Source organism: Xenopus tropicalis, chromosome 5 (assembly GCF_000004195.4).
Source record: "Xenopus tropicalis strain Nigerian chromosome 5, UCB_Xtro_10.0, whole genome shotgun sequence".
NCBI lineage: Eukaryota > Metazoa > Chordata > Amphibia > Anura > Pipidae > Xenopus > Xenopus tropicalis.
The window spans coordinates 65,323,994-65,350,676 of NC_030681.2; the positions used below are offsets into that span (position 1 = coordinate 65,323,994).

The window sequence follows — 26,683 nt, forward strand, 5'->3', positions numbered from 1 at the left end:
TTTTTTCAACCCTATGTAACTATATGAAAGATCCAGTGGTGGACCTACAGTCCTGCTAAACAAATGTTAAAACAGGCAGAAAATGTTCACGCCTAGAGTTAACATATATGAAATCAGTTGAACTGGCAGATGCATTAGATCTTAGGTTTTTACAGTGAGAGTTGTAAAATTGTGACATTCTCTCCTGATAGCTTCAAGAAGGGTTTGGATGACTTTTTGACAAGTGAGAAAATACAGGGTCATTTAAAATAGGTTGATCCAGAGACTGGTGTGATTGCTATCTAGGAGTCAGGAAAGAAAATTCCCCCCCTCTGAGGCAAACTAACCCTATGTAACTATATATGTGAGAGACGCCTTCAAAGGTTAATACTCAAGAACCCTGCACCCGCCCGTCCTCCCCCGGCACACAAGCCGTCCCATAATATTGAGAGAAACACACATTTGACAGCTAAGCCCCACAAATATATAACTGCTCTACAGCATCGTGTATCTGTGAATAAAGCATCTCAAACAGCTCCATGAAACTACCCAGCAACAAAACAAAACAAAACATTTTACACATTAACTAGCCGCTTACACCACGTGACGATGACGCCGTGCGAGTGACGTCACTGGACGACGAATCGCCGCTAGGAACTAGACGCAAGTATAAGATTGGTGCCAGTTTACAGTATCTTACCGCCGTTTATCAATTGGAAGCGGGGCCTGGAGGGAAAATGAAACAGAACTCAAATGTTCCGGCGTTTCTCAGCAAGCTTTGGACTTTAGTGGAAGATACTGACACAAATGAGTTCATCATCTGGAATCAGGTACGAAGGCTCCATCTTATAGTTGCCAGTTCAGAGGGCATGCACATGGCGCGGCTACCATCTTGGCACAGGATATGTCGGAGCGCTAATTCTCACATTGTGGAGAGTTCGGTCTTAGACCAGGAGCGAAAATGACGGACTTGGTCACTCATTGTTGTACTCTAAGGCTCGCAATAGCAACAGCTGCTCGACATGCAATCGCTCACCTGTTCTTCTTGGCGGGGGGATGCTGGCAGTCCCAGAGACAGAGCGGAATGAGTGATCCCACTTTAGTTAGTTTATGGAAACAGCCATTTTAAAATGTTTACATTTTGCATTTCAGCTTTAGTGTATCTACAGTCACGTTGATTCTGACCCAGAAAATTAATTGATGCAAAATTACTTACGGTGCTTCACTGGGGGGTGCATAATATTGTTTACAAGTCAGTGCATTTTTACAATATACTGAATATGGTGTTCTGCATTGTTGTTGTTTACCTTTGGCCCATAGGATATTTTGTATCATCAGGTTTTAGAGACTGTTAGGAATGAAGAAAACAGTGTGATGGCTGTGGCAATTATTTTGACAATGACACCATCATTTTATAGATATTAGTGTGTTTCCAAACTGGTGCAGAATTATTTTTGATGCAATTCAATTTACACAATAGTACACAGCCACACCGACGGCACAGGCCTGGGAGCAAAGCAAACTTGCACCCAACATTATGCATTTTTTTTTTAAATTGCAATTGCCTGGTGGTAGACATATGGTCAAAAGAAGTAGCTTGTCTGTTGCAAATTAGAGAGATGAACACATCAACTTTATTATGTTCCTAGCATTGTGGGAAATCCTGCAACCTCATAAAGAAACCTAATGGAGTTACCTTATTTTACATTTGCATAAAACTATTTATGAGAAGTCGATTAGTTTCATTATTCCAAAGTTCAGGAAAACATTAAAGCACATGATAGAACTTCTGTTATTTAGAGAGGAGTCATTGGTCCTTATAAATGAATAAAAGCTACAACCTAAAGCATCACTAGTTGACACCAGAATAATGGCCATGGGGTAGGTACTCGCAGGCTAAGTCTTTATTTAAATTATTCGTGGCATAGCAATGATGTCACATGGATATGTGCAGTAACAACCACATGCTTGATAAATGCAGAGTTACATGTGCACCAACAAGAACTGACCATATAATTGCCATCAGGAGGCTAATAAACAAAGATAAAGCCATTTTTTTCCTCAAAATGCTTTCAAATTCACTTAAAGAGCCATTGGCTTTGTAGGTTGAGTGTCAGACTGGCCTACAAGGATACCAGGTGGGCCCAGGTGTCAGTGGGCCCTCTTGCTTCTAACAATTTATCCTATTTGGTCATTCCCTATTTTTGTATGGAAACAGGGAAATTTGAGGATGGAGAAAATTTTGTGTGTGGCCCCATGGTTTTCTGGTAGGCCCCTGCCATCTCAGTCTGACACTGGGTTAATTTAATTATAAATTAATGTCATATAACAAGCTTTAACAAGAATAAGAAGAGGTAGGGTCGGGTCTTAATGGTCATTTTGTTGTGATTTTAAATTGTGTTTGGCTCACTGGAATTTAATCTTTTTTTGCATTGCACAGTAACACAAGTGTTAATGTCAATCTGCTCAATGCATTTGTGCTTGAATTTCATCAAGTGCAAATTTTAATTCCTGTGGGTACATAACGTAATGGTACAGACTAACCCCCATATGTAATAGAAGGCACGAAGTTTGCCCAGTAGCAGTAACCCATAGCAACCAATAAGATGTTCGCTTTCAAACAGGTGACCATTATAATCTACCTGCTGATTGGTTCGTATTGGTTACTGCTCCTGGACAAACTTAGTGCTTTTTATTGCATAATCCCCTTGATATCTTATTGGATCTACTCAGATTTGGGCATATCCATATTGTTCTAATTTAGCATTGGGAGCTATACAGGGCTGTGGTACTTTTATGTCAGCTCTGTCAATTATGCATTTGTCAGAATTTAAAGGGATAACAGACGATTAATTGCGGAATTGGTCATTATTTTCTTCCAGAATGGGCAGAGCTTTTTGGTTCTTGATGAGCAGAGGTTTGCTAAAGAGATTCTACCAAAGTATTTCAAGCACAACAACATGGCTAGCTTTGTAAGGCAATTAAACATGTGTAAGTATTTAGAAGGTTGTTATCTCTAAAATGTCATCCATTTTACATAGGGTTTTTTTTAATTTATCAAGTTGACCTTAGAACAGGGATCCCCATGAGCCACTTTCAGATGTAAAAAGTGTTGGGGAGCCACCCAAGCATGAAAAAGTTCCAAAAAGATGCTGTAAAAAAAAAAAAGCCTGGATGCGGGCTGCTGGCCTGCAGGAGGCTCTGCTTGGAATAAAACTGTTTCTGTGCTTCCAAACCTTGCCTTCAAGCCAGAAATTTAAAAATGGGCACCTACTTTCAGGCCACTGGGAGCAACATCAAAGGGGGTGCTGGTTGGGGATCACTGCCTTAGAATGTAGCTTTGTATTGGCAACTCCATCGCCATGTGTTGTGCCTATATATGTTGAGTGGGAAGATTGCAGGTTTCTGGTGTGTTTGTATCTATTATAATAAGCATCTTTCAATTTAAGTATTTTTTCAGACTGCATTTATTTCTGTATATTTTAAGATGGTTTCCGTAAAGTGGTACATGTTGACTCTGGCATTGTTAAGCAAGAGCGGGATGGCCCGGTGGAATTTCAACACCCTTTCTTTGTCCAAGGACAGGATGAGTTACTGGAAAATATAAAGAGGAAGGTAAGTTCCTTTCTAAAAAAAATAATAATGGCAGTACATGTTTTTATTTGCAACTTAAACATGCCCCCAAGCCAATAAATAAAAAATAAGCACCTGTTGGAAGGCCACTGGGAGCAACATCCAAGGGGTTGGAGAGCACTGGTTGGGGACCACTGCTGTAATGAATATATGGATGCTCTGGGTAACAAGCCTGGGCAGTTAGTTAGCTAAATAGCCTGCTATCTTACACCAGTGTCAGGTACAACATTGTCACAATGCTTGGAGGATCAGAGAGGCTATTGCCAAAAATTCCTTTTTTGTTGCAACAACTTTGAACCCAATTATATTAGATATATAGGCATGTCCATATATTTTAATTAGTATACTTATATTTTAGCTTGGGACAGTCTGAAACAAAATGACCTAGGTTTAAAAAAGACACATGCCCATCAACTTCAGCATTTTGTTCAACCTGCTAACTGCAAAGAGAAACAAAAAAAAAAAACCCCAAACAAATGAAGCCTCAGAGGAGTAAAAACTCCTCCTGACTCCAAGATGGCAGTGGGACCAGTGCCTGGATCAATTTTGTAATAAGAGCTATTTTCAATAGTCCTGTCATTTGTCACTTATTAAAGCCATACTTCTTGAAGCTATCTAATGTATCTGCCAGTACAACCACTTTAGGGAGAGCTCTACAACTTCACAGCTCTCGCTGTAAAAAAAAACTCTTTACGAATATAAAGATGGAACCTCCTGTCTTCTGATTGGAATGGATGCTGGGAGCATGTACTGGTAAATAAAGCATTCAAAAGTTTATTATATGGTCCTCTTATATTTATACATAGTTATCATGTCTCTTTTAAGCACCTCTTCTGCAAGCTAACAACCCCATCTTGACCAGACTTTCCATACCATTTACCAGCTTAGTTGTCATACTTTCTTAAGTTCAGTAATATCCTGTGTGAGTACTGGAGAAACTGAACTGCATATTTTGAATTGGGCCTTACCAAAAATCAATTTAATACAGGGTTACTAAAATTAGCTCTTGGTACCAAGTTGATCCAGGGACTGGTCCAATTTTGGGGTCAGGACATAACTTTTTCTCCCAGTATTTTGGAAAAATAGAAGGTTAATTTGGTACTTGGGTTGCAATGATTTTTTTCTTCACCTTCTCTATATGCTTTCTATGTTCAGGTGTCCTCAACAAGACCAGAGGAAGGCAAAGTGCGTCAGGAAGATATATCAAAAATTTTAAGTAATGCTGCAAAGGTTCAAGTCCAACAAGAAACTATTGATTCAAGACTGTTTACATTAAAAAGGTGACTAGCTTGGGGACAGGTTATTGGGGGTGGGTTTTACTAACAGCACAGTTGTTTGCTTTGCCATATCTATCTTATGTAGTGTATTCTTTAATTACAATTACATTATTACAACCCTCTGGGAAATTAGTTGCCTGTGAGGAAACTAGGTGACTACACAAAGTACTACATATGTTTTCACACCGGTGATTCACTTTATTGCTGGTGGAAAAGCACCCTTTTTGCCTGCAGTAGCCCAGATTTAAGCTTCCCGTGTGTCATCACTTTAAAGGTGGCTATATACGATAAGATTTGCTTGTTTGGAGAGGGCGCAAAACAAGCAAATTTTTCCCCTGATATGCCCACCTTGGGTGGCCAATATTGTGCTAATGTGATCGTTTGGCCCTAGGGCAATAAAGGGGATAGGAAAAGTCAGAACAAGTACTGCAAAAAGTCAAGCCTGTCCGATCGATATCTGGCCTATTTTTGGTCAGATACCAATCAGGGACCCCTATCGGAGGGCCCCATACACAGACAGTCAGTCTTAAAGGAACAGTAACATAAAAAATTAAAGTGTTTTAAAGTAATTAAAGGAGAAGGAAAGGCTAAGTCACTTGGGGGTGCCAAAATGTTAGGCACCCCCAAGTGACTTAGATCGCTTACCTTTTACCCCGGGCTGGTGCCCCTGTTAGGAAAAAACAGCACTAGCCCAGGGTAGCAGCAAGCGCTTCCTACTTCCTATTCGCTTGCGCGCGCATGCGCAGTAGAGTGAAAAGCCGAACTTAAAAAACAAAGTTGGCTTTTTACTCAACTGCGCATGCGCCGGAAGACGGATATTGCCGGGAGAAGAAAGAGGAAGGAGGAAGCGCTTCCTACAGGTACCCTGGGCTGGTGCTTTTTTCTCCTAACAGGGGCACCAGCCCAGGGTACAAGGGCACCCCCAAGTGACTTAGCCTTTCCTTCTCCTTTAAAATATAATGTGCTGTTGCTCTGCAAAAAACTGGTGTTTTTGCTACAGAAAAAGCTACTATATAAATAAGCTGCTGTGTAGCCATGGGGGCAGCCATTCAAGGTGGAAAAAAGGAGAAAAGGCACAGGTTACGTAGCAGATAACTAGTAGATAAGCCCCATATAAGGGGGGTTTATCTGTTATCTGCTAAGTAGCCTGTGCCTTTTCTCCTTTGAATGGCTGCCCCCATGGCTACACCGCAGCTAACATATAAATTGTAGTAGGGTTTCTGAGGCAAACACACCAGTTGTAGCAATGCAGGGCAACAGTACATTATATTGTTATTACTTTTATACACTTTCATTTTTTGGTGTTACTGTTCCTTTAAAGGCATGTAAACCCCACACACACAAATGTAATCCGTGAACAGCCTCTTTGAAATCTTTTGATACCTGCCACTCTGGTTGTCCATAGGTTAATAAAAAGGCTGCAGCATCCCCTTAATCACTTGGATTTCCTTCTTGTCCTGTAACCCAGTGGTCCCCAACATTTTTTGCACCGCGGACCGGTTTCAAGCAAGACAATTTATCCAAGGACCAGGGGTAGGGGTGCAAATAGTGCATAGTATATAATTCAGTTATTACATATATAATGTAAATGTAATTATTACATTTTATATTATTATAAAATGATACAGCTCATCATAATACAAAATCAGTGGGAGACCTAAGCTTGTTTGCCAGCAACTAGATGTGCCGAGCTCCCTTGCTCTTCTTACTCCCACCTAAGTAGTGACGTCCCCTGCTGCTTAGTATGGAGCTTTAAGTACTTTGGTCTTTGTCGCAATCAGTAGAAAAGCTTCCTGGGCGTCGCATAGCTGTTGTCATGGCTGTGTAATACATCAGGGAGATGGGATCACAGGTAATTGGGACCAGAGGTGGCCCGGTTCAGCACAGCCCACGGCCTGGCACTGGTCCCCAGCCCGGTGGTTGGGGACCCCTGCTGTAACCCACTCGGCCCCCTCCCTCAGGAATTTGCTTTGACTGTTGGCTCCTGGGCATGCTCAGTTGTTCTCAGATCAGATTATTAAACACACCTTCCACGAAGAGATGGCATTGCTAGTTCCCATGGAAACTCAGTTCTAGCCATCTGTTCCTATTTTTCTCCTACCCTCAGCTTAATCATTACAGTGTTTAAACAAAGCAGAACTTTTTATCAAAGACCGTTCTGCCTGTGTGAGTCTGCATTCTTTTTTTTTTTTTTGTGCGTGTTTGCAAATTTAAATGTAACTGATTATGTATCAGAAGAAAAATGGCCACCGGGTGAAAGCTGCTATTTGCTTTAGGAAAATGTGATGGTGCTGGCAAACGATGGGGATATATGCAGTACAAATGATGCCATTTTGGTAGGGGAGACGTGCCCAACTGATATACATTGTAGGAAAATGTAGGCTTTACATGTCCTTTAACCCTTACTGCCAGCCAATTTGGTCAAAGTGGAACTTGTATTGCTAGACAGTTTTTGAACGTTTTGTGCTGTCATATCAGCACAGTATTTCCCTGGCACCATTTGGCTTTGTGTCCCCCAGACACCCTTAATTCAATACACAACAAGGAACTGTGGAAGGTGACACCTTCATCAAACTCATCAGACAATGCAGCGCCATATGGGGCAGGAAACAGGGGCCATTGGCTTCTTTGATCTGTTGATCAAAGAAGACAAGTGTGGACCTAGAAGACCAGTAGGGGGGAACAGCATACAGAAAATATGGATTATAGATAGGGATCCATATCTCCTTTGCTTTAAGGTTCACATCCTCATAAATCACAGGGACTTCCTATACCCACCTGTTAGGAGGAATAGTTTTGCAGGAACTGGGACATGAGACACCCCTCATGTTTGGTATCATTTTGATCACCCACATATGGGTCAAAACAAGCCCCTACTTTCATAATAATATTGGGTACTGGCACTCCCTCCTCATGAATACGGTAATGAGGGAGGGGCCCAGAGGAACATAAAAGCACACAGGCCCAGGTATTCTTTAGCTCATTCTGGAGGTCTCAACTTATGTTGGGGGATGGGCTCAGGATTTCCAAACTCTTGCCTCAAAAGATAACTCTGTAACGTACATAGGGTTTTCTCTGTGTTTTTATTTCCTTTTATTTTTTACTGTTTTTATGTATATGTCTCTTTTTGTAAAACCTTTTTTAAATGCACTGTTACCTTTGTAATATTAAATATAAAATTTAATAAGTTCTGTCCTTTTGGCTCTATAAAGATCCCCACGTACCTTGTATAACTGCTCAGACCTAAATGTATTAACTGCTTGGCTGTGTGTGTGTGTCAAGTAGGGGGGCAACTTCTGTGTAGAAGCTAATTAACTAGTGGACTGTCAGCAGGAGAGTGTATTTGTAAATTAACCCTGTGACTGCTGGAGTGTGGAATTAGCGGAAAACTAACCCTAACTGCAGTAAGAAAGTTTGTGTGATATATTTTTGTATTAGGTTTCTATCGCCTGTTAATGATAGATGGTGGCAGCGAATAGTTATTTGGGGCGGTGGTGTGTTTGGGGGTGCTTGATGTTAGTCTAACTTGTGTGAAAGGTGACTGAGTGTAACCCCTTACTGCCCCGTCCCCATGTCATACGCATCTGAGAGTGGTGTGTTCCTGACTTGCGCTCTTTCACTTTAAGGGCCTGTCCTAGAGGATACTTTTAGTTTACCTGGGAAAACAGTATATGTTTTTTTCGGGACAACCTAAGCTTTCAAAATATGCTAGAACGTTTGTGTAATTGCGCTTCTGTAACAAAATATAGGCTTCCAAATGTCTAAAAAATGAAGAAAAGTAATATTTTCCATAATATAAACATATATCAGAAACGTATTACTTTATGCACGAAAATGCAACTGATTTGGAAAGTTCAATGTCTCTTGAACATGCCAATACCAAATATATAGTTTTATGGAGATTTCTCACCTGTATAAGGCAAAAAGTCCCAGCCGTACACTACTAACTTTCCAAAACACTGTTCCAGAAATCTGCATACTTTACTTAGATTTCAAGGCCAAATATTCCAATTAGAGTAGGTTTACTCTAAAAAACTATACATTTTTGGAAAGAACAGATTCTGATGAATCCAGCATAGGCACAACTGTCTTTCTACTCCAAATTACCAAGTTGCAATGCTTTTCTAAATGTATCACTTTTTATAAAAATTTGTGAATATTAAATATGAACGCCAGGGGTCCACTAAACCGTTTCATACCCAATGTGCATAGGTTTACCTAAATATGTGGCATGTAGGGGCCCCAAAATGAAAATACCTCTATATGGTGTATCATTTCTGTCATTTCAGTTACTGCAAAATCAATACATTTCCTCCATTTTATAGGGGTTAAAGCCACATAAGTACACATTCCTCCAAGTACCAAGCCACAAAGCTTTTCTAAAATTGGTGATTTTGAGGTGATTTCCAAAAATCATCTCAAAGCTTTTATTGTGCAGCATCTTTTCTTCCACATACTTTTAGGTACCAAGATAAAACAAGGTTAACCCCAACACAAAAATGTAATCAGTGAACAGCCTCTTTGAAATCTTTTAATACCTGCCATTGGTTGTCCAGAGGTTAATAGTAGGCTAAGGCTGCAGCATCCCCTTAATCACTTATAATAAAAAAACAGAAACACAAAAGTATTGTAGAAATTATACCTATATTGGCTTACAATAGAAATACATTGCAAGCTTTCAGAGCTCTAAGGCCCCTTCGTCAGGCAAATATTTCTTTCTCTTCTTGTAACCCACTTGTCCCCCTCCCTCAGAAATTTGCTTTGGCTTTTGGCTCCTGGGCATGCTCAGGTGCTAAGTAATAGCTATGATTAGCTATTTGGTAGCCCCTATGTGGACTTGCAACCTACAGAAGGCTCTGTTTGGCTTTACACCAGAATGCCTCCAACTCTAGAACCCCTCAAATAGAGCCCACCAAGAGATTACACTTTAAGGGCAAGGGTACATGAAACGTTGGCTCCACTGCTCTCAGGCTGCGTTTTTTCTGCAGCTGGGAAAAGCAGAATTGTTCCCTTCAGCCTCTATAGCTATATTGACAATCACAGCTTCTGCCTGCGTGTAGCTACACTGAAGCTCAGTTTAAGCTAATCCCTCATAACAAACAAACAAAAAAAAAACTATTTTAGAATCATATTTTCAATGTGGGGAAAAAACTGGAAGCTTTTGGCATTTCATTTTAGGGAAGTGTACCTTTCATTTCAAAGAATTCTTGTTCCCCAACAATGAAAAAACCTTTAAAGGGGTTGTTTACCTTTTAAATTAACTTTTAGTATGATGTAGGAAGTGCTATCCTGAGACCATTTAAAAAATGTTTTTATTATTTTTGGTTTTTGAATTATTCGGCTTTTTGTTCAGCAGCTCTTCAGTTTGGAATTTTGGAAGCTATGTCGTTGCTAGGGTCCAGTTGAACCTAGCAACCAAGCATTGGTTTGATAGAGACTGGAATATAAATACCAGAGGGCATAAATATAAGTAAAACAAAGTAACAACAACAATATTCTTGTAGCTTCACAGAGGAATAGCTTTTGGGCTGCCAGAGTCAGTGACCCCCATTTGAAAGTCATAAAATGAAAGGTATGTTATTCTGGGCATTATTTAGAGTAATTGTAGAGATTTAAAAAAAAAAAAAAAACAGGAAAGTTTCCCATAGGTGTTCTCACCAGACATTATTAAAAACGTACTTAGCTTCTAATGAAATTAAGGCATTTGGGATTTTACATGTTAGATTTATTTAAAAATTAAAGTATTGCTCTTTTTAGTTCTTTTGAGTATATTCTTTACTTTTTACATTTTTTTTTTTATTTTTTACTTCTGATATACCTTACCTGATTTCCCCCTGCTCTGTAATGTAAGAACCAAATAAAGTAAAAATGTGTGTTTTGTTCCTGCATGTACATCAAACATTCAATGTATTTCAGTATATTCAGATTTTATCTTGTAGGAGGCAAGACGTAGCATGAATTGTTCCCTTCTTACAGGCGTGTCATGTCAGATTACAACACTTACATTTAGTTTATGCATCAGATTTTTCTATCAGTCCGATAATTTTTTGACCTGATGCAACTGCATCAGACTTTTAAGATTTATTCTGTCCATCTGACACCATCCTACAAAATTTTCAGTGTAGTTTAACTTTAAAAGAAAAAGTTGAGAACGTGTTATTTTTCCTAGAATGTTTTTCAGTTTGATAATAAATCTTACTTGATGATAAATTGAGTTGCTTAGTGTAATCGCTGGATTATTGCATGTAGGTATTTTTTTTTTTTTGTTTCCAAGTGTATTTCACTGTTCTTTCTACTACTCTGTTAATAGATTCTTTACTGTTGGATTGTGATGCTTGGCTACCACATTATCCATCTGTTAAGATTTGATGTACTGTGGCATTGGCCTCTCATTTCTATGTGTGCACCCGAAATTTACCACATAGTCTTTTTCTTACCTTCTTTTGCTTTTTCATTTTTTGGGGGACCTTTAGCATGTGCAGTATGAGGAGAACCTAAGTTCTTCCCTGTGAACTTTGGATTAAAATGCACTAAACCAAATCTATTTCAGTGAGGACTGTGAGTTTCTTGCACAGTTTTCTACTTTCTCATTATGTGGCACCATCATTGGAAGTATTAAAAGTTGTAAGTCCAATCCATTCAGGTATATATAGTTGCAGCAATGAAAGATAATTTAAAAATGTTGTTCTAAACAAGTGAGTGACACTATAATGGAAATTTTTTTTTGCATTTTTTACTAGTACTTGTGTATCCCATATCTTTCAGGGATAATGAAGCTCTATGGAGGGAAATATCTGACTTGCGAAACAAACATGCTCAGCAGCAACAAGTTATTCGAAAGGTATGTATTTTTGTATAAAACATTAGTTTCTAGATATACAATGAAATCCATCCTTATAGTTTTGTCATCTGAGGATACTCAAAACTGATCTCAGTTTCATGGATTTACCAGCTAGTTTGTACTATATGTATAGGGTTGTTGAACAGGGTTTGTTTTTCTAAAAAAAGACACTATATTTTACCCCAAAGATTTAATTCTTTATTTGAGAATTCGCCAAGAAAAATCTGCATTATCTTCATAATTTGATTGGCTACAGTTTAGGCCAAGAGATTAAATTACAACAGAACTACAAGCCGTTGGAGCAAGGACAGTATCAGTGGCCAATGCAATCCTTAAGGAATACTGTCATAGGAAAACATGTTTTTTTCAAAACACATCAGTTAATTTAGAAATAAATTTTCAGCCTGTAGGCCTGTCGGGGTGGTGCCCTTTACATGGGCAGATAAGCCATCAAATCAGTCTAAAGAACTCAAATCTGCCTGTGTATGGCCACTTTAAGACTAAGGGGCAGCTTAATGAAGACTCCAGCATCTAGGATTGGACAAAATGTTACTGAACTCACATTTTCTGCCCATTCAGGGGAAGCCAAAGCAATCATTAAAACATGAGTCCTGAAATTCACACAGTTTCTGCATTTGACATCACAACATCATTAAACTATTTTACTAGTTTAATGATGTTGTGATGTCAGATCCTGTTAATGTTTTTAAGAGGGGCTTGAATGATTTCTTGAACAAGCATAGTATCCAAGGCTATTGTGATATTTAAATCTACAGTTAGTATTGGTATATATGGTTTTTGTATGTAAGTGTATAGATGGGTCAATATAAGTTTGTGTGTGCTGTGGAAGGGTTGAACTTGGACTCTTTTTTTAACCCTATGTTACTATGTTTTTTTTCTGACAGGCTGTTCAAATTAAGACTATTGTCTGAAGGTGAACATTCCCTTTAACAACCAAATAGCTTCTGAAATTCCTAACCAAACAACTTATAAATGAAAATCTGATTCAAAAACTACTATAAATAAAAAGTAATGGCAAATTGTCTGAGACGGACATTTTCTACATCAAAATAAAATTCAAATGTGAGCTACCCCTTTAAACCAAATGTTCTGGTTTTATTGCAAAGGTGAAAGTCTTCCTCTTGTAGTCCTTATGAACTCAAAATACAGCCAAAATCCTCTCTACTTTCAAAGATAGTATCTAAGAATCTCTGCCATGAACCTTTTATAGATAACTAATAATACATGACAATGCCAAATACTGCTTGTTTTCAGGCAAACGAAAGTTTGCTGATAAATCAACCCCTTAAGGGCTCTGGACGGGCGACTAATCTCCCCGAACTACCATCCCACCGGCAAAAATGTAAGTCGCCAGTGGGATGGCACACGCTGTACAGGCGATTCCGGCAAATCGCCGAAGTTGCTTCGCAAGACTTACATTTTCGCCAGTGGGATGGTAGTTCGGGGAGATTAGTCGCCCGTGACAGGGGAGATTTGTCGCAGGTAACTAATTTCCCCGTGTGCCCTTAAAGTACCCTGCTTTGATATGGATCATACCCAGTATGAATGTAATATAATTTATGTAAGGAAGACAGTAACTGTGGTGCAAAAATGTATTTGTTTTTCTTTTGCAGATTGTACAGTTTATTGTGACTCTGGTGCAGAACAACAGATTAGTCAGTCTAAAGAGAAAACAGTAAGTATAATTGGCCATTTCAGATTTTAAGTCTGTTTTCATAATATGGATAAAATAATGGTAAATCACTAAGGTTTTCTTTTTAAACAGGCCATTACTTTTAAACACAAATAACTCTCCAAAATCCACACGGCTGCAGACAATTGTTAAAGAGACAGTGGAAGATAATCATCATGTAAGTTTTGAATATTAGTTTAAGGTTCTTCATGTTGAGTGTTTAACTTTGCAAAGCCAGCTTTCACTTTTATGCTGATACTCCAGAGAGCCTCCTCTAGCCTTAATAATTTTTTTGTGTACTGATGCAGTCTCTTCTAGCTTTTTCCAGTCTCCCCCCTGTCTTACACACTGCTACAAGGTACAAGGATTTTTTTTTTTTTCCCTGGCGGTTGTCTGGTTTTGCAGAACTTGCATACATGTTTTTACTTCTGGCCTGCACCAATGGGTTTCTCTTTTTTTACCTTTTTTTCTTAGTGTGCACCATATGCACTCCTCTTTGGTTTGGGCTGAACTTAAGATACTAAGACTGATTCACTGCCATAATTGCTGAATTAAAAATGTAACTTTCTAATAGTAACCAGTCAGCAATTGGCTTTAAAACAGTCTAATACAATTTTGAAAATGAAATCTGTTTACTTACATAGTTAAATAGGGGCAGATTTATCAAAATGTGAGTTTAGAGTTTAATACATAAAAACTCACCCATGTTCAATTCATTCCTATGGGATTTTTAGAAGCGCATTTATCAATGGGTGAAAGTTAGAACTCCCCATTTGATAAATATGTTTCTAAAAATCCCATAGGAATGAATAAAACGTGGGTGAGTTTTTATGTATTAAGCTTTAAACTTACATCATGATAAATCTGCCCCATAGGGTTGAAAAAAGACTAGACTCCATCAAGGTCAACTCTTCCAGGTAAACCCAGCACACACACAAACCTATACTGACCTATCTATACCCCCACATACATAAACTATATATACTAACATCAATACTAACTGTAGATATTAGTATCACATATCACAGTATGCTTGTTCAAGAACTCATCCAGGCCCCTCTTAAAGGCATTAACAGAATCTGCCATTACAACACCATTAGGAAGGGCATTCCACCACCTACGCTGCTTAAAATGGAATCTCTGTTCTTCTAATCTAAAGGGGTGGCCTCTGGTGCACTGAGTTGCACATCACTGCATTCTCTGCAGCTCACTGCATACTCAAGATGAGGCCTTACCCAGAGACCTATAAAGAGGCAAAATTATGTTTTCGTCCATTGAGTAAATGCCCTTTCTTTTATACAATAGCAGCAAAAAAGCACTGGCACTCAGAGCTGCAAAATGGGACAAGCCCTTTAAAAATCCTAATTGCAGAGGTGCAACGTTTCGGGGCACGATAACCCCGATTTGCCCCGAAACGTTGCACCTCTGCAATAAAGATTTTTAAAGGGCTTGTCCCATTTTGCAGCTCTGAGTGCCAGTGCTTATTTTGTTACTATTGGATTTTGGGATGGTGCCGATCCCTCCAAGCAGTGTGCACCGAGCGCTAATTTTTTCTTGGAGAGCCAAGGGTGTGCGAGCAGGATCTCCTGTTCTTTTTCTCTTATACAAGACAGCACTTTATTTGCTTTAGTAGCCACAGAATGACACTGCCTGGAATTAGACAACTTGTTATCTACAAAAACCCTTAGATCCTTCTACATTAAGGATACCCCCCAACAAACTACCATTTAGTAGATAGATCTTGTTTATATTATTTCTACCAAAGTGCATAACTTTGCATTTGTCCACATTGATTGTCATTTTCCAATTTGCTGCCCTGTTTTTCAATTTTGTCAAATCGCTCTACAAAATGGCAGCATCCTGCATGGAACTTATACTTTTGCACAATTTAGTGTTAACCACAGTAGGGCAATTTTGCAGCAATGGAAATGTAGCTCCTTTTAATTAGCTAGAAAAACTCTTCAAATAAAGACCATGGAAAATATACATCTTCTCTGAAAATGTCCTTTAGGGGATGTTGATATAGACCAGGGGTCGGGAACCTTTTTGGCTGAGAGAGCCATAAACACCACATATTTTAAAATGTAATTCCGTGAGAGCCATACAATATGTTTGGCCGCGGATGCTGCGGGGCAAGGTAGGGTGGGTCCCAAGGATGCTGGATGCGATGCAGAGGAGGGCGTGGCCTGCGCTCGGCAGATGGAAGACGTGTTCTAAGGCTTAGAACACGTCTTGGCAAGGTAGGGTGGGTGCCAAGGATACCGGATGCGATTCGGAGGAGGGCATAGCCTGCGCTCGGCGGATAGAAGACGTGTTCTAAGGCTTAGAACGCGTCTTCTATCCGCCGAGTGCAGGCCACGCGCCTCGTTATTTTTTTTTTATTTATGATTTGGCAGAGAGCCAGATGCAGCCATCAAAAGAGCCACATCTGGCTCCCGAGCCATAGGTTCCCTACCCCTGATATAGACTATAAAAATTCTAATAAAGTTCACCTTTTTGCTTTTTTTGAGTGGTATTAGATACAAATAGATCAGTAGCATCCATTTACGCCATAGTAAATGGGAATGGTTGCCTGTGGGTTCAAGTTCTTTTCCGTTGCCTGGTGTTTTCAGCCAAAGAGTTTCCTGTTCCTTCGCATGGCAGTGGGCAACTATGGGGATTAACCCATAGCATGCCCACTGCCATGCTACAGTCCAGGAAAAGAAAATCTTGGTAAGTTGGATTTGATTTTCTCCTTTCTTTAGCCTGGTCACTAAAGGAACCAAAGAATTGACTGTTACAAGGACTTCCAAACTCAACTTCCTTTTAGTTCTTTACTATCTTCAATTTACACCATAGTACATTAGTACAACTGGTTTTCCAGCAGCTCTGCCTTTCCGTGAAAGGATGCATAATCTGGACATATGGCACAGCTTTGGAATCGGTCAGATTGGTATTCTCTGCTTCGACACCTATTTTATTTTGTATTTAGATTTTGCTTAAAATAATTTATTTGTAGGTTCCCCTTAGAACGGAAGGCTTAAAAAGAGGGGACCTTTCAGAAGACATTGTCATCTATGACATAACTGACAACGTGGAATTTGAGGAGGAGGAAAAGAAGGAAACAGCAACTCATGCTGTTCCTGAAAGTTCTGATGAAAGTACCTCTGATACAGTGACGTAAGTGTTTTTGTATTACTATTTTTTTTCTATAGTTTTGGAAATACAGTTTGTTTATGGGTTTATTCCTAAACATAACCTGTTATTTCCTACTGCAAGCCACTCAAGCGTGTTGTTTGTGACCATTGCATTTCACTTTAACCAGCCAATTAAAGGGGTTGGTCACCTTTGAGTTGCTGGGGTTAGTGACACCCATTTAAAGTTGCGAAGAGAAGGAGAAGGCAAATAATAAAAAAAAACAAAAAATAAAGACCAATTGGAAAGTTACTCGAATTGGCAATTTTATAGCATACTAAAAGTTAACTTCAAGGAGAATCGCCTTTAAAGTTGTTAAGAGTTGGTAAAATGTGTTGGTGACTCTCAGCATGTATGTATTATTTGCAGCAAAATGAAAATTATTAGGTTGAGAAGGCGACTTTGACTCTGAATAGTGACAGTATCTCTTCCAGTCAGTGGTGGAATCACTTTGGAACTGTCTGTTTCCTGTATGATAAGTTTGAGTCTTTTAAACCCAATAATATGCACACCAACTGCAGATTTTTATTTTAGTGCAATTGTATTTTTAAATACTACTAATGTTTTCTATGTATCATTAATTAAAATATACATTATATTTCCACTCCTTTAGTGAGAGGCTTTCACCAGAAATTGTAATAGTGGAAGATGATAGTGATTATGAAGACACTCCAGTTGGGCAAGGAAATAAAAATGCTGAGACTGGTCTTCGGAGCCCAGCTGGTGAGAACACGTCTGTTCCTTTAATGTCAAGTGCCCTACAGCTCAACAACCAGTCTTCTTTTAATCAAGAAGATCCAGTTACAATGATGGATTCCATTCTTAATGAAAGTGGCGTTATTTCTCAAAACCTCAACCTACTTGGAAAGTAAGTTGTGAGCCCCTTCAAATATCCTTACTTATATCATGCTTTTTAGTGCTAACCTTATGTTATATAATTCTTTTCTGAAGTAAGAGAAGAGCTAAAAAGGTACTTTCCAATTGCACTCTAAAAAAAAAATTAGGGACACTTATATTCAGGGGACCAGCTTGGATTTTTCTTATGTACTATATGGCCAAAAATATGTGGGCACCTGCCTGTTAAACATCCCATTCCAAAACTAAGGTTATTACTCTCTACTATTCTGGCAAGGTTTTCTGCTAAAGGTTGGAACATTGTTGTTGACTTTTAGATCCATTCATTCATAAGTGGTTGAGCACTGATGTTTGCAATCAGACCTGCCTCATGTTGGCATTCTAATTCATCCCACAGGTTAGAAGTTATAAGCTCTCTGTAGGCCTTCCACTCCCATCTCTGCAAACCAATTTTGTTTGGGCCTTATTTTTTTTTTTACATAAATCTGTTATTCTGCTGAAGCCACATATCACTCATGCTTTGTCAAAGTAGCTCATATGGCATTGCCCTGAACATATAATTTCTGTGTTAAAGCCAATATACATTGCACGTGTAAACAACCTGATTTGAGTTATTCAGCCACCTGAATTCTTCATTTGCTCTCCTTTGTGCTACTGCTCCTAGCAACTTGCTCCTTGCCAGCCATACCCAGGCTAATATTGGTCGGCAACTTGCCAGCCAGTATTGAGGAGGCTATGGTTTTGGCCTGCCTATGGGATAACCGGTTAGTGAGAAATATATGACCAAGATGGAACTGGGCATTGACTGAGAATCGCAGTTTAAATCATCAATCTGGGCAAACAATAACATGTGACCTGTTTTACAATTAGTAAGCATTTATAAAGTTCAGCCACAATAAATTAAATGCAGGTTTATATATTTGAAAAAAATTGTGTGAAAATAATCCCTTTCCTTCTATTATAGGGTTGAGTTGATGGATTACTTGGACAGCATAGACTGCACGTTGGATGATTTCAAAGCTTTACTGTCTGGGCGTCAATTCAGCATAGATCGCGATCTGCTGGTAGATGTATGAAACTTTTAATTACTGTGAATTTCATTAGCACTCCTTGTATGTTTCTTGTTTTATATGTATGGCCTTTCTGGACAAATTGGGATAGAATTTTCACAGGCAGTGGTTGCAGTTTGTTTGCTTATCCTAACCTTCTTTTCCAAAAAGACCCTAATTACAGTTATGCCATCTATTAAAGAGTCCGTTTTCAACATTTTTTAAATGGATGGTAACTAGTCTGCATTAATACACATTGGTAGCAGGTAAATCCAATTGGGTGTTTCTATATATTTTTTTTTAGAAGATTTAAAGATATAGTTATTCAAATTACAAAAAAAACCTTTTTCCTGAAAACCCCTGGTCTCAAGCATTCTAAATAATTCCATATCTGAAATATCCCATACCTGTACTATTACTGCTAATTTATGTCAGGTGTATAGTAAATGAGCATGCAGAACATCGCACAGTGGTGGTTAAAGTTGAAAAATGGATATATGTTCATACATTTTTTTTTTTCGATAGGTAACTTGTTGATCTGCTGGTTAGGATTTCTTTTGTGACTTTTGCTAGTATTTACAGATTGTTCATAGAATACCAGTGCCTATATCTTTTTTTTTTTTTTTTACATATATATATTTTTTTACATAAAAAAATTGCAGGAAAAAGTTAAAGCTTAAAAGGTTGGCTGGGGCACAGCTACAAGTTTCAAAAGTTTGCCAAATAGTTGTTAATATGTATTCCTGGTAATATGTTTCTCCTGGTGATAGCAAAGATCAAATGCTCATACATGTAACATATTTCCTTTTCCAGGTTTTCAGCAGTAATGTGCAAATGAGTCCTTCTGACTATCTTAGTGATTCAAAGGTATACATCTCAAAATGGATACAGCTCCTTTGTCACTTTCCCTTATTGCAATTAATGGACAGTGAAGAAGCAGGGTGTTTTTTAGGCTATTCTTAGTATGAAGTGTTTTAGCACTGAGCAGTAACCACTAACTGGTATAGAGCCCAGACCATTTCATTGGGCATGTATGCTTTAAATTATCCATTTTTTTTTAAACAAGTCCTTTAATTCACCACATTTACACCATTTTTTCTCACAGTGTAATATTATGCAGTTTGGTTACAAACATAAAGGGGCAGATTTATCAAACACGAGTTTGAATCCCGAATGGGAAAAATTCGGATTGGATACGAAAATTTCTGAAGATCGCAAATATCACAAATGCTTACAAAAAAATCATATTAGTCACGATAATATCGTATTGGCGATCCAAGAGTCACAAAATTTTCGTACTGAACGATTGTAAACGTATGAAAAAGCGTACGAAAAAGTCGGCGAAAATACACTCCGAGCATTCGTGCATTATTAAATCTGCCCCAAAGTGTCAATGTTACACTAACTTTACTGATTAGCCAGGCATTCATTTACTGGATTGCCCATATATGTGCTGAGGGGGGACCTGGTTTGGTATGTCAGCAATGCTGCTATTGTGGTTGGGTGGGAAATGTGGGAGAACTACTGTTTTTAATGCTTTATTAGTCCATGTGTGTCCAGCATGCTGGAGACAGACTAAAGCTGGCCATACACACACCGATAATATCGTACGAAACCTCGTTTCGTCCAATATTCGGTGCGTGTATGGCAAGTCGGCGAGTCGACCGGTATCGACTCGCCGATCGGCCAGGTCAAGAGATTTTGATTGGGCGCTATAGAAGGCGCCTGAAAAGAATCTGCCGTCAGGGCTGAATCGGCAGAAGGAGGTAGAAATCCTATTGTTTCTACCTCCTTATCTGCCGTTTCAGCCCTGAAGGTTAGTGGCGGGTCTGACTATCTTTCGTGCAGATCGCCACATGTGTGGCCACCTTTACATTGATCAAGAAGCAAATTTGGAAAATGCAATAGAAGCTACAATAACTCTTTGAAAGTCCAAGTACATTTATTTTTATAATTTCTCACTTTATTACCTGGTGAGTGCAAAATGCACAAGGAAATATGTGGAAGAGATGATATATTGAGTTTTCAGTCCAGCATGTACACAGTTAATGTTTAACTTTTAGTTTGATGTTTTAACTGTTTAGCATTTTGTTCAGCAGCTTTCGAGTGTGGAATGTTTGCATCTGTGCTTGCTAGGGTCAATTTACCCTAGCAACCAGGCAGTTGTTTGCCTGAGACTGGAATATGAAAGGGCCTGAAAAGAACAATAAGCATTAAAAGGCATACAAGAAAAAAATTGTAGCTTCATATGGCAATTGTTTTTTGTTTGCTGGGGTCACTCACACCCAATTGTTGCAAGTTGGAAAGCAGAAAAGGAAGGCAAATAATTAAAAAAACAAAAATATGAAGACCAGCTAAAAAGTTGCAAATAATATGACATTCTATAACATATTGAAGGTGAGCTTAAGCTGAACTGTCCCTTTTAACAATGCAACTTTTTTTAATACATCAGGCAAATTTGATTGCCTTTTATGATGAGGTAAGTAAGAAGCTTGAGAGTGGGGATGCAGTAGATATAATCTATTTGGATTTTGCATTTGATACAGTGCTGTATAGACAACTGCTTTCTAAACTGAAGTCTGTTGGTCTTAGTAATGTTTGTACATGGATAAGAAACTGGTGAAAGATTATGTACAGAGGGTGGTTGTCAATGGTACATTCTGGGGTTCTTAATGGGGTCCCACAGGGTTTTGTATTGGGTCCACTTTTATTTAATTAGCTCATAAATGGCTTAACGGAGGGTAATGTATCTGTGTTTGCAGATAAACCAAAACTATGCAGCCCAATTAATTCCACCCAGGATGTGGCATCCTTGTAGCAGGATGTTTTTTTAATTATATTTTAATTGACATTTTTTAAAATGTACATATCCATAATCTGTATCACATTAAAGCAGTGTCAGATTAGTTTTATTATTGTACATGATATCACTGCAGTTCTAGATACTTTTAAACACGTGTAATGATATAATTTGTAGTGAACATTGATAAAAAGGGTTAGAAAAAAAATGCTAAACTAAACACAGAGCAATTATGTCATTGGAGGGAGAGGTTATCTTTGGTTACGCGTTAAGTAGTGGGAGAATTCCCCCAGTCAGTTGGAGAGAAGATGATTAGATTATTACATATTGCTGTTTTCGTTGGATAGCACTTCTTGAGAAACATCTCAGATCATCTAGTATTTCTGATTTCAGTTAAGAAATCTGTTGGTGGCTATATTGCATCTTGCAGCCGACAAGATTGAATTTGTCAATCTTGGCTTGATTTTTAAGTCCTGAGATTATTTATTTCTCCCATTAAGAATATTATTGGCTCTTTTGTACTTCTTTGAGCAGGATTTTGCTTAGCCAATTGGATAAAGCGTCCCAGGATGATTCCCCAAATCAGCAACAATGGTGATGTTTGTGGTAGTAGTTTCTCGCCATTATTTTTTTCCACAATGTTAACATATCGTGAGTAAGGTCTCAATAGAGTGGGGTATTGGGGAGGTTGGACTATAGGTAGCATGCAAAGTGTGGTACATGGCTATAAGAAAGTTCCAGATATGCCCACTTAGTTGAGGGAATGTGTTCAGTCCAGTCCATGGCATATTGAGTTGCTGTGTAGTAATGAGATAGATTTGAGGTTGAGAGCCCACTGCGATCAGTGTGTAAACATAGTTTGCTTAGAGGTGCGGTGTCTTTTGCCTGACTAAATTAAATTTAGTATTGTGGATTGTAGTTTAACTAACATTGTTTTAGGTATGGGTATTGGAAGTGTATCAAAAAAAGTATAGGATACGAGGTAAGAAATTTATTATGATGGCTTCAATCTTGTAAAACCATGAGAGGCAGTATGTACTCCAGATTTGGATATCTTTTCTCAGGGAGGTTAGTAAGGGGGGTAATTCTGTCTAAATAGTCAGTTGTAAGTCTGATTCTCAAGTATTTGATGAATTCAGAAGGCCAGTAGTAGGGTAAATAGGTCTGCAAAAGTTTTATATTAGGCCCAGTCATATGTAGTGTTTGTTGTGGTTAGTTTTATAACAAGTTGTTTCCATATAGACTTAAGAGCTGGTGTAAATTGAGTAAATTTGTAAAATTGTAAAAAAAAAAATTTTTTTCCCTGAAGACGTTTCGTCAGTCATCCAACTAACTATCTCAATTCAGAATAAAGTTGGATGACTGGTGAATCATCTTCAGAGAAAAAAAAACACAGCAAGTCCAGTTGATTTGATTCATCTCTTACCTTTTACACCGTGTAAATTAGGATATTGTGGTACAGTTGTGGGCAATGTTTCAATGCTAATATCAAACAGCAGTTGGGGATAAGGCGCATCCCTGCGTCATTCTGTTACATATTTGGAATGGCTTGGAAATCTTGCAAACTGGCAATCTGGGTGGCTAAGTGGCAGATGAGATTCAGTGTTGATAAATGTACGGTTATGCACATAGATGTAAAATATGCAAGCCGAATATATCTCTAATGGGACTGTGTGATGATGGGAAGGACCTAAGGGTCTTTGTAGATGATAAAGTTAACTGTGCTTTTATCTGTATTAAAAGAGGTATCAACAGGGCCATTTTTCCATTTTACAGTGCTGTATATAATAATAATTTTTTTTTTTTTTTTTAAAGCTTGAAACTAAAGGCATTGAATCTCTGAAGAGCAGTGGTGCTGTCCCAGGACCTGAAGATTCCAATGGGGATAACCATAAATCTGGTGAGTGTGCAGTGCTTTCCTCATTAAAGCAAAATTTGATTTCATCTTCTCCACATGTGCATTTGCAGCTTGTCTTTCATGGTTGCAACTTCTTCATTCCATATTTTGTGATTTCTGCACATTTTCACCACTGTGACTACTTCACATAAAAATCTGACCAACAAACTGCAGATAGTCTTTGGCGCTTTAAGGCTTTACTAATTATTATTATTGTTGTTATTTTATTATTGTCATTCTTATTAATTACCCATACTGATTAAGTGACAGTATTATCCACAGTGTTGGCTGTATATATGGGGATATACATAACATACTCAGGAATGTAGAGCCTCATATTTTGACACTCTGGTATTCCAGAGTGTCAAAAAAGAGAAACTAGGGAAGACTTTTATGTCCTACATCTAAGAGCACATTTATCCAATTGTTTTACTGTAGATGTCCCCTTTTCAAAATTGCAATTCATAAATATCTTTAATAAAGGGTAACACTGCATAATACCTTTTCACAGGTGTTTGGTCTAGTAATAGCTTTTGGTGTCCCATTTGTCCATTATCTCAAAATATTCTTATTCAGAAAGAATTAAAGCTTATGACAAAGGTGTCCAGGATTGTTATTTATCAATTTCTTTTTTTCATTCTATTATCTCCTGAATAAGAGAGGCTTACCTGAGAACTTGTTTAAAAACACTTTTGTTGCTATATATTTACAGATCAGCAGCTTGTGCAATATACCACCTTTCCACTTCTGGCTCTTTTTGATGGGGATAGTGGAAATGTAACAACGGACACCCCACCAGACAAAACACTAGAAGACCAGCTGCTGGAATCTAATTTTGACTCTCGCCCACCGCAAAGCAAATTAATGCGCCTAGAACCATTGTCGGAAGCAGAGGCCAGCGAGACTACTCTTTTCTATTTGTGCGAACTGGCACCAGCGCCTTTGGACAATGATATGCCGCTGCTGGATTAAATGTTTGGGATCTGTAAACAACTGTATATATTCATCAAAATGATGAACTATTTATTTAAAGTATCATTATGGTACTGCATTTTTTTTTTCCTCTGTCTTTTTGCAATTTTGTTACTGTGGCAATTTACGGTTTTCGTCTATCAAAATAATTAAGAAAAAAAAACATAAGTTATAAGGACATAGGTTTAGCCATTCAAGCTTAATTTAAATTAGCCTATTTTAGAAATAGGCTACAGTCTAAACATTTACAGGGCCACTCCTTAATATACAGAAATAGCAAAACTGATTGTGCACTTGCAGCCTACACCTTTTACGTATTTCACCTACTACAAATGTCATAACAAGATGTTTTTGTTTTTTAAGTTTAGATCACTGTGGCATATAAAAAGGGACCTTTGTATGGTAAATATAATTGCTGTTAAAACACCTGTAAAGTGCAAAAGCATGAATGCAGCTCTTGTCTATTTTCTGGATGCTGCTTGTTACAGCCCCAAAATCAATCTCCACGTACCCACTTAACCTATGAGGTTTTTTTTGGAGCCCTTCTATATATGTAGCAGGAGTCAGAACTCTTTACCTGGGCTAAGCATTGTATTTTGTGCCCCTGGGTGCTCAGCTCATGTTATATCTGGTGCATACAGGAGCAATAAACCACAGATGTGTTTCTGCTTAGACTGCATCTTTACATGTCTGAGAAATGCAAAGGTTTGTTTTTTACTCTCCAAGGATAACAATGCAAATAAGCAGAGCATACATGGTAAGATCTGCTTGTTTCGCAAGTGCCCAAAATAAGCAGATTTGTATCTGAGCTGGCCACCAAGGCTGGGGGCCAAATCAGGATGATGGCCTCTAGACCACAATTGAATTATAATTGGACCTATGAAGACCCATCAGTACAGGACAGTGTCAGTATGGTCCTCCCCGAAGGGGATTTTCAAACCTGGCAGATATTAATCGTGCAGAATCTCCCAAGAGAACCCCTACCCAGCCACACAAGTTGCCAACTCAGTCTGAAGGGGAGTGTCTGTATATGCCCCGCTTTAGATGAGTTTAGTTCTATTTCTTAATTGAAGTCTTGCAGTGGATTTTTATGCTCTGTTCGTTTTTAAAGAATTCACCTTTTATTTATTTTTTTTAAGTACAATTTGGTTCCCTGGCGCACACATTTTATGCAGTTCACAATTGGCCTTACACTGAGTTTCACACAGTTCCAAATTTACCAGCTGTTACGTTTTGTTTTTAAAACTATATTGAAGTTCTCGGCCATGCAGATACAGCTACAAGCATTAAGTGCCTGTCTTGTTTTTTAGTGTTACATATTGCTCAATAGTAGTTTTTCTCTGTTGGTTACTTGGAGGGACCAATGATACATTGGGTGATACATTGGGTGTTTTAAAACCCATTAATGCACTACTGACAGATGTTGGTTTTATTATGGCATTAATATATACCAATAAAAGAAAAATCTGTCCAGCATTATGCAGTTTAAAATGTTTGTGCATGTTTATTATGTTATGCAAATGTTTAAATTTATATTTGGTTCCAATTTCTCTCCTTTGGAAAAAGTATTTTTGTTCAGATGTTTCATTCAAGCAATATAAAGTGAGGGCAAATATGATACTCTTAAATAATTCAGCCTGCCAATGCAGGCTTCTATACAAATATATCTTCTATATTTATTTATACTAACTAGTGGGGAGAATGGGCTTTCATGCATCTGACCTGCCCAAACTTTGTTGGTTTTAAAACAGAATATCACTTCCTCAATGAAAGCACAATGTATGCTTTTTGCTAAATATGTTAGCCCCAAAGGCTAGGCCAAGGCAGTGTATGACTTCTTTGATTTTATATTGACTGTGTAAGTAATGTTGTGCCTTTTAACTAACACATCAGTCTGAGAAGTTTACCCTATCAACAGCATTTGGAGAACATCATTTAAAATAGTTCTAAATATCCAAATGTTTTTAAATGGATAAACAAAAATCAGAAAAGTTCAGGGTAACCAGCTGACATATATAGAAGGATGTAGAAGAAAATCTGTGACCATGTTTCTATCTATCCTTCTACCAAAGTGCTGTCAGCTGTAATAGTATCCTTTACTAAATAATGTGATGTGCTCCTTTAAGTGGATTCCCAATTGATTTAGTACTTATCTCCTGCAGATTAAATTTTGATTTTTCTCAGTCACTGTTTTATAGGAACAACCTCTTCATTGTTTCTTGCATTTTTGCTGGGGTTTTTAAGATGTGTTCGTACTAAAGAGCGTTTCACAATCAACAAGGTCACATACACTGTATCAAATCTAAACATTTCCTTTTAAATAGAATTTGTCCTTTTTGACTTGTGCATTTGTTTACCTTACCTCCAAGTTTCTTCTGCTATAAGTGGAAGGATAATTCTGGTGCTGTTAAGTCTGTTGTGGTGGTAGAGCTTCAGTCTCTAAAGAATCTTGAATTGGGCTTGGGTGTAAAAAAAAGAATGTGAAGCTCTCTTTTTAAAGGGGCAATATACAC

The 26,683-nt window shown here is 38.2% G+C and overlaps 1 protein-coding gene across 2 annotated transcripts; it reads left to right on the forward strand.

Moving 5' to 3' along the window:
* The first annotated feature begins 596 nt into the window (after window positions 1-596).
* hsf2 (heat shock transcription factor 2) lies at window positions 597-26,354 on the forward strand. 2 transcript variants are annotated; one of them, XM_002937216.5, is made up of 12 exons: window positions 597-809; window positions 2,862-2,970; window positions 3,467-3,594; window positions 4,768-4,892; window positions 11,655-11,730; window positions 13,365-13,426; window positions 13,517-13,601; window positions 16,422-16,582; window positions 17,211-17,465; window positions 18,417-18,522; window positions 23,117-23,201; window positions 23,911-24,849. In XM_002937216.5, the coding sequence occupies exons 1-12, from the start codon at window positions 717-719 to the stop codon at window positions 24,168-24,170; spliced, it is 1,545 nt and encodes a 514-aa protein (XP_002937262.1). In that variant the 5' UTR covers window positions 597-716; the 3' UTR covers window positions 24,171-24,849. The 2 variants fall into 2 exon arrangements, with proteins under 2 accessions (XP_002937262.1, XP_002937263.1); XM_002937217.5 differs by lacking the exon at window positions 597-809 and adding an exon at window positions 876-1,081 and having other exon boundaries at window positions 23,911-26,354.
* Window positions 26,355-26,683: the final 329 nt, after the last annotated feature.

What these genes read in the sequence shown, in the direction of transcription:
- hsf2 (XM_002937217.5), top strand. Translation starts at nt 941, where the DNA reads ATGACGGACTTGGTCACTCATTGTTGTACTCTAAGGCTCGCAATAGCA. An exon ending in GTCAGTCTAAAGAGAAAACA is followed by an intron (nt 13,427 to 13,516) that starts GTAAGTATAATT and finishes CTTTTTAAACAG; the next exon opens with GCCATTACTTTTAAACACAA. An exon ending in TGGGGATAACCATAAATCTG is followed by an intron (nt 23,202 to 23,910) that starts GTGAGTGTGCAG and finishes ATATATTTACAG; the next exon opens with ATCAGCAGCTTGTGCAATAT.